Source organism: Castanea sativa, chromosome 4 (assembly GCF_040712315.1).
Source record: "Castanea sativa cultivar Marrone di Chiusa Pesio chromosome 4, ASM4071231v1".
Taxonomy (NCBI): Eukaryota; Viridiplantae; Streptophyta; class Magnoliopsida; order Fagales; family Fagaceae; genus Castanea; species Castanea sativa.
The window spans coordinates 24,673,844-24,681,794 of record NC_134016.1 but is presented as its reverse complement, the minus strand read 5'-3'; the positions used below and the strand labels follow the sequence as shown (position 1 = coordinate 24,681,794).

At 38.8% G+C, this 7,951-nt stretch overlaps 1 protein-coding gene across 1 annotated transcript; it reads right to left on the bottom strand.

The window, feature by feature from the left end:
• Nucleotides 1–5,184: 5,184 nt before the first annotated feature.
• On the bottom strand, nucleotides 5,185–6,809 carry LOC142630788 (uncharacterized). Its single transcript, XM_075804839.1, has 4 exons — nucleotides 6,389–6,809; nucleotides 6,003–6,148; nucleotides 5,539–5,657; nucleotides 5,185–5,452 (listed from the first exon to the last, which is right to left on the bottom strand). Exons 1-4 carry the CDS (start codon nucleotides 6,601–6,603, stop codon nucleotides 5,351–5,353), a joined length of 582 nt encoding a protein of 193 aa, XP_075660954.1. The 5' UTR covers nucleotides 6,604–6,809; the 3' UTR covers nucleotides 5,185–5,350.
• Nucleotides 6,810–7,951: the final 1,142 nt, after the last annotated feature.

The window sequence follows — 7,951 nt, the reverse complement described above, 5'->3', positions numbered from 1 at the left end:
AGCAATTCTGCAAAACATTACCGTCAGCTGAAATCGACCCTCTATGCCAAGCATCAATCACCACCTGCTCACAACGTTGGTCTTTCAACCACATCGATTCGAACCGGAATAGTTTCTTCTGTTTTCTTCCCCTCGGTTTTGGTAGCAATCGAAGCACAATGGGAGCATGGTCTAAAACTGATGATGATAAGTGGTGTAGCTTTGCCAAAGGGAACAGGTTGATCCACTCGGGGGTTGCTAGTGCTCTGTCCAGCCTCTCACGAATCCGCACACCATCTGCCCTTTCGTAATTCTAGGTAAACTTGGACCCGTTATACCCTAAGTCACGGAGACCACAGGAATTAATAGTTTCATTGAAATTTGCCATCTGTTGTCTCGGCCTTTCATTGCCTCCCTCCTTCTCTGATGCCCCAGTGATCTCATTGAAGTCTCCTATTGTTAACCAAGGCAAGGTAGAAACTCCCTTGAGGTGTTTGACTTTTGCCCAAGACTCGGGACGTTTTGCTGTATCCGAATTCCTATAGAAACCAGTGAAATGCCACCACCCTACATCTACTCCCCTATCCACTAATGCGTCAATATGTGTTTGGGAGTACGTTTGAACCACCACAAATACCCCTTCCTTCCAAAATAAGGCCAAGCCCCCGTTTTTCCCAACACTCGGAACAAACAAGCCGTCTTTCATGTTGCATTTATCCTTGACCATATCCATCCAATTCTTCTTATTAGACTTAGTTTCCATGAGGAAGACAATCTTGAGATCTTCTTTTTTAACAACCTTTTCCAAGGCGTTGATTGACCGGAGGTTCTCAAGCCCCCGGCAGTTCCAACTTAGCAAACTCATTGTGTCCGGCAGGGCTGCCCCACAGCCTCCGCCGATCCCAAATGTTCAAACAACAAAGTACTGAGTTGCCTGGTTTCCTCCTCCATATGCAGCTTCTTTTTTGACTCGAAACACTTAGCATAGGATGTAAATGCATACTCTTGTTTCCTTTTTACTACGTACCCACTAACGGATTGCATGGCATCCTCCTGTGCACTTAGGGATTGACTTTACGTGGGCTTCTCCTTATGGCCGGTTTAGGCTTATTAAGTGAAGGCCCATTTTTATTTTTTGGAGTCTCCTTACTTTTATTTTTATTACGGTTAGGCCTGTGCAAGCCCACTACATTATCCTGTACTATGTCAACCCGGCCCACCACGAAGGAAGATTCTGGAGGAGTATTAGAACCCTCTCTGGCATAAAGGTCATCCTTATCTCTCCTTGATTCCTGCAACACAGATTCGGAATACAATGGCAGAGGTGTGTTGCCGTTGAGAAGCAGATTTCCTCCCATATTTCCAGCGTGAATTTCGGGATCCCCACTGCTCGAGGGCGTGATCTTCGGGTCAGCTATTAAAGCATCATCAATTTCCCTGATACACGCCTCGAAATCCGAGATTTTGTGCCCTGTTGTTGTCACCTTGATCCTCACCGAATCGCCGTCGGACTGAGGGCCACCGACGCTTTCAACGACCATAGAGGCCTGAGCGACGTCCTTCTAGTTATCGGCCTCCACATCGATGGTGTTTCCCAGCTCACGATGTTGTGATTTCTCCGTCGCCGTAACCGTGGTGTGTGTTTGGCGCATCGACAAAGGTGCACGCTATACTCCGCTCTCCGGTTTGTCATAACCTAGGACTTCCACCACAGATTTCTTTGCGACGCTGAATCGAGGAGCTCGAAGCCATGGTCCGTACTGCTGGTCCTCCGTTGAAAGCCTGTCTCGGCTGCTCAGCCACACCACACAGTCCTTGTCGTCGTGGGTGAGGCTACCACACCAATAACACAGATTTGGTAGCCTCTCATATTGATAAGAAACCCTTCTTTCTTTGTCACGCTCCCATGTCACCAGTCGCCCCCTGCTCAACGGCTTGGTAATATCCACTACTACACGGACCTGTACGAAGTTTCCTCCCTGCATCCCTGAGTAGTCCGCTGGTTTGATCATCGTTCCCTGTGTCGCCCCTAGACTCAAAGCAACCTCCCTTGTCAATAAAGAGAAAGGAAGGCCTGTATCCAAAAGGCCGTATTGCAAAAGTTGAGCTCATTCACCGGCTTTCGACCATCGTAACGTTCTAAAGCCACCAGGTGTTGGTCATATGTCCACGACTCTCCATGCAAAACCTTTTCCACATTTGCCTCCAACTCAAAGGCGAACAAGGCTATGTTGTCACCGGCTGCCCTTATCTCAAAATTTCGATGTGTTCTCCACAAAGGACGAAACGTTTTAGCAAGAGTTTCGATGTTAATCGCTCGCCGAGTGAAAAACTTCCCTGCTAGAACATATTCTGGTAAGTGCTTTTCATTTGATAAATCAAGCTTTGAACCCTCCGTATTTGTTAGAGAGAATTTTTGCCACTGTTGTGCAAGCTCCTCCATTAAACCGTTTCCCTATACCCCCGAAAAAAAACCCCACTAGCCTCTTAGCAACTGTGTTGCTAAGAGGAGACAGCCTGTCCTCCTCAGAAGAGAAGGGACTCCTATGCTACAGGTAGAGAGTAAACTCCCTACCAGAGAACTCTTCTTATTAGATAGGCTAAAAATTTACACAGGTTCTATAGTAATTGTGTATATATTTGTATTTAATATTTTATTAATTATATACACAGTTACTGTAACTTTGTATTTAATATTTTATTAATTCTTCTCTCTCTTCTGTGTCTCTCTTCCCTAATCTCTCTCTCTCTCTCTTCTTTCTCATCACTCTCCTTCTCATCGTCTAAACAACAAAGAACTTTTCTACAAATCTGCCCACACCGTCTAACCAGTCTAACCACCACCACAACGCATTATATTACATGATAATCAACTCACAAAATCAACCCAAAATCAAAGTAAAATCAATTCTAAAATCAATGGGAAATCAAATCAAAAATCAACCCAATCCCATCAATGGAAAACCCAAAATCAAACCTTTAATGTAAAACCCATCAACCCTTCAATGGAAAACTCATCAACTCATACCCAAAATCAAACCCAGGCTCAAACCCAAATCGTCATTATCGCCATTGCTGCTTGGTCAAACACCACCTGAACAAGCCATAGTCTGTTCTTGGTTGAACAAGCTTGAAACAAAGTAAAGAGAAGTAACTGCAATGAGGCATAAAACAGTTTGTGGAGTATAAGTCTAAACTTCTTGGCAGATTTAGATAGAGATGTGGAGGTTGTGGTTCTATGAGAGAGAGAGAGAGAGAGCTCAAAACTATCTAAAAATGTGTGGTTTAGGATGAGAGATGAGAGGGAGGAGATGAAATGAATAATAAAAAATTAATATTTAAATAAAATAGCGTGTATAATAGAAAAAGTAGCGGTCCATTTGTTAAGAGATTTCTAGTAATGTTGTTGTTTTGTGGAAATACATGTGAATGAAAAAAAATGTGAAAATACATGTAACGTTATTTGAATACTGAAAATTGTTGTTTAAAGAACTGTAACAAACACCCCTAAGGTTCTTATGTTAAAATAAACAATAATTTTTAGGTGATAGCTAATGCTATCCTATTTGGATTTTGGAATGTGGCTTTGTAGAGCTTGTGGTTAAGTGCTCATTTAGTGAAACTTGTGGACCTGCTAAGTGCTAAACTTAGACAAGACATGTCCTTTTGAAAGTTTGCTTCAAGTGCTGAAAGCATATTGCTCTTTCAACAATTTGGGCTAGTCTAATTGATAGTTATACCATGTTGTGTTTTATCTTTAAAGTTAAAATAGTTAATCAAAAAATCTTTAAAGCTAAAACAATGAGGTCAGTTATAAACACCACAATGATGCTTTATTTAGAACGATGTTATCTGTTGCCAACAGTCTTATAACTCAACTAATTAATACCTCTTAGTGTTTCTGATGGAGACATCCTAAGTTCAAATCTCTCATCCCCAACTATTGAATTATAAAAAGAAAATAAAGAATAATTTTGGCCGTTAAATCCACTTGATCATTGTCCAAGCTTGTTATTATCTTTTTTGTTTTTTTATTAGTTAATTACAAGTGAATTCAGTAAGTCTTGAACCCACATGCCACAACCTTACTTTACACCTAACACTTATAAAAAGATATTCAATAACCATCCAGTATTTTTGAAAATCCTATACCTTTTCAAGTACCAAAAAAAATCAATATAAATAAATAGCATAAGATTTATTTGTCAATTAATACTATAATGCACCAACAAGAGGCTTTGCAAGTTGAGTTAGAGCTCATTAGCTTGATATTATCCTTTTTCTTTTCTTTTTTTGTAGTATTTTTGTCTAAGTTACAATAATGTTTGGATAGATAAGAACCAAGAGTTTTGATCTTTTTTGTGGAAAGGGGTTGCTGGCTTCTCTAATTATGTCTATGTTCCCTACTGACTAGAATTTCTTGGTGCTTTATTACATATAAGACGTCTTTTGAAATGGTTTTAGCAACGGAGGAGCGAAGAGAAAGAAGTTTATTCCAAAGCAAATGGGTCGTGGTTGTGGGTGCTCAAAATCAAATAATTTGATTTGAAGAAATTCAAAAGAAAGTTCAATATCCAGCAGAAGGCAATGCCTGGTTTTTGTCAGAATGTTAAAAAAGATCAGAATATTAAAGAGCAACTCATTTAGCAAGAAGAAGACTAAGAATAAACGACAGTAGTTTTATTATGTCATGTACATACGACTTGTAGCTGTATCATTTCTGTTAGTATGTGATAAGTGTGCTAATCAAATGATATACACATACAGAACAACTTTTTTCATAAGCTTCAGTAACAAGCTGCAAGGTTTTAAAGGAATTAATGAAATTTCTTGTGCCCTTTCATAAGCTTCCAAATATTTTCCCTCCTCCATGAACACTAACAAGAAGTTGATGGCACTACTGTGTCCATACTTTGGAGTAAGCTCTAACAACTTATTACAATGCACAAATTTTGGACAGGAAATCATACCTTGCCACCTATCCTCTAACGGACAAAGTAGAAAAAAATTTGAAACTTGTAAGTTTCACTACCGCATACCCTTGGTGCGATGGTCACTCCACAAGTATAAGTGCTTATGGGGTGTAGGCAGTAAGAGCCAGAATTCAAGTCTCCAAAAAGGAGAATCAAACACATATACATTTAAATTAGATTATAGTAGAATTTCTATCTTATATAAAAATAAAATAAAATAAAAAATTGTAAGTTTCATGCAAAAGAGAATATGGAATTTTCACTGAAAATGGAGTCAATACAGATATTTTACAGGATGTAAAAGTTGGAGGTTACTGACAAACACTAACAGCAGGAATGGAATTCGTGGTTAAATGATTCGATCAAAGCATAATTCTACTAGTGCATCCATGAAATTCTCAATAGAAGGAGATACTATACAATAGCTTTCGCCGTTGCTGTTTCTCAAAGGCAGCTATTATATCATCAATCGAGTCTTCCCATGATTCTGCTGCTTCAAGCTATGGATAAAAGAAACCCATAGAAAGCCTAGTATTAGTACATAACAAACCAAATATCACTACTATAAAGCATAGAAGACACAGACCTCTTGGCACAAATCTAAAGTAAGCCGAGCTCCTATGGCAGCCTCCTCATGGTTATCCTTTACTTCCAAGTTTATTACCAGTACAGTTTTCATAAGAGCATGATCCCGGCTGTGAAGATCTGCACAATTTTCCATAATGGTCAGACAAGCATAAGAAGAAGACTCATTTCACAGGTGCTAACAGGGTCTTTGTATGTATATAAACTTAATTTTCCACTACAAAGAAATTTGCATCCAAAAGATTAATAAGGTGCCACTATCTCAATCATTTCTTTTAGAGCTTGGACTCAAGTTCAAAATTACCACACAAAATGCACATGCTTTTTTTTTTTTAATAGATGCAAGCCACAAAATTCCAGCCCAGAGCATTTATAAAGTTGACATTATCGTACAATTGATCCATATGATGCAACAAAAAAAAAAATGAAAAAGGGGTGGAGGGAGTGGGAGTGAGATATACTAACCTTCAACAACCATATCAAACACCTTTTCTTCAAATGCAAAAACCACATCAAAGGAACCATCAGCAGCATTCTCTTGCCACCGCTGAGGAGCCAGCTTGACTGATGAATTTCTCTTCAGCATTGGCAAAATGCCATTACGCTTGTAGCTGTGTACACTCATTAAGGTTCACTCACTAACATGCTCTACAATGCACAATAAATAAATAACACACACACACACACACACATAAAGTTCGATTCATTAATCCTACGCTAAAGCAAAACATAGGCGGAGTTAGCTACATAAGTTAAGACTGAAGCACTAGCACAGGTTTCTGTTTGTTTGTTTGTTAAGACCCAATTGCAATTGAAAATTAAGTAGCATATAAAAAAGGGGAAGAGGATACAGTTCGGGGTCTTTGCGCCTGAGATCCTCGAACATGTGCTTGTAGGGAGTACCGAAGTCGTAGACGTTGGGTTCTCTGAGAGAGGGTCCAGGGAGCTTAACGTGAGCCCCAGTACCGTACGAAGACACGTCGAAGCCCTGCTTTTTCAGAAGCGAGTGCGCCTCCATGCTCCGATTCTGATTCGATGAGCACACCATGGCATACCGGAATTTCATGTTTCCGGTTTTCTCCCTCTCTCTCTCTCTCTCTCTCTCTCGGATTCGTATCGTAATCGTATGGATAATATAATTTATATTTAGAATTTAGGAATTAGTTTGCTAGGGTTGAGGATGAAGAAGGGGGGAAATAGCAACGTTCGAGTGTCTGTCTCTCTACTTAAGATACTGAATTATAATTTCACCCAGTTTGCTTTAGAATTGAATGTGATGGATTGGAGCGATGTGGGCCGTAATGGACCAGTTCCTAATCACTTCTTAGCCTTCACTTCATATTACAACTTTTCATATTTGTTTGTTTTAAATTTGACCTTTAATAAGCAAGCTGAACCCTAGGGGGAAAAAAACAATTAGACTTGTTTTTATATTTGTTTATTTATAGAAAAATTAAATTTGAGCTTTAAGTTTTTAGATTTATTTAATAAACAAGTCCGGACCAAGAATAAAAAAAAAACACACACACATAAATTTAAAAAAAAAAAGAATAAAAAAAACAATTAAACTTGTTTTTAGGCTTGTCAAATAAATCTATATCTAACTAAACATTTAGTTAATTGGGATTTAAGAACACTTGTAAAAACCAAAACTAAAGGGGTGCTTGGTTTGTGTTTTCAAACAACAATTTTCAGTTTTTAAACAATATTACATGTATTTCCACATATTTTTTCACTCACACGTATTTTCATACATGTTTTTAAATAACAATTTTCAGTTTTTAAACACATGTACCAAACGGGCCCTAAAGGGCTGTAATGAGTAATCACTCTTTTTCTTTTTTCTTTTTTTATAAATTAAGCAAGTACCACACATCCAAGTCCATGAGTCCATCCCCCTCTTTAGTTAGGTCTTTTTTCCTCATTTCCCATTTCCTTTTTAACATACTCCTATTTGAACTAGATTTGCCAAACCACCACCCCCCCCCCCTCCCACATCAAATTACTATCTATTTCGTTTGTTTCAATTGTAGTGTCAAACTTCTCTTCACCCAATCGCCTCAATGTCTTTGTCTAATGTCTACTTTCAACAACCTAAAGCTCTAGGCTTCCTTAAGAAGCCTCATTTTCCCTTTCTCACTTCAAATTTGTTCCAATGTTTCTCAATGAACTTTAAAATTCTCCTCTCTCTCTCTCTCTCTCTCTCTCTCTCTCTCTCTCTCTCTCTCTCTCTCTCTCTCTCTCTTATAGAATAAGAAATTTCAAGTAATCTCTCTAGATCTCAACAATCTCACCTCATCTGTTGCTAAATGATACATCTTTGGTGTGCAAAACGCTCCCACAATGACTCCTACTACGATTCCACGCAAATAGAAGCTTCTGGTAGAGTCCTCCTTCAACGTCGTATCATAAGG

Coding starts and splice junctions, on each gene's coding strand:
- LOC142630788 (XM_075804839.1), bottom strand. CDS start 6,603: ATGAAATTCCGGTATGCCATGGTGTGCTCATCGAATCAGAATCGGAGC. Junction 6,149..6,388: donor AGGCGCAAAGACCCCGAACT/GTATCCTCTTCC, acceptor GAGTGTACACAG/CTACAAGCGTAATGGCATTT. Junction 5,453..5,538: donor CTTTAGATTTGTGCCAAGAG/GTCTGTGTCTTC, acceptor TTTTATCCATAG/CTTGAAGCAGCAGAATCATG.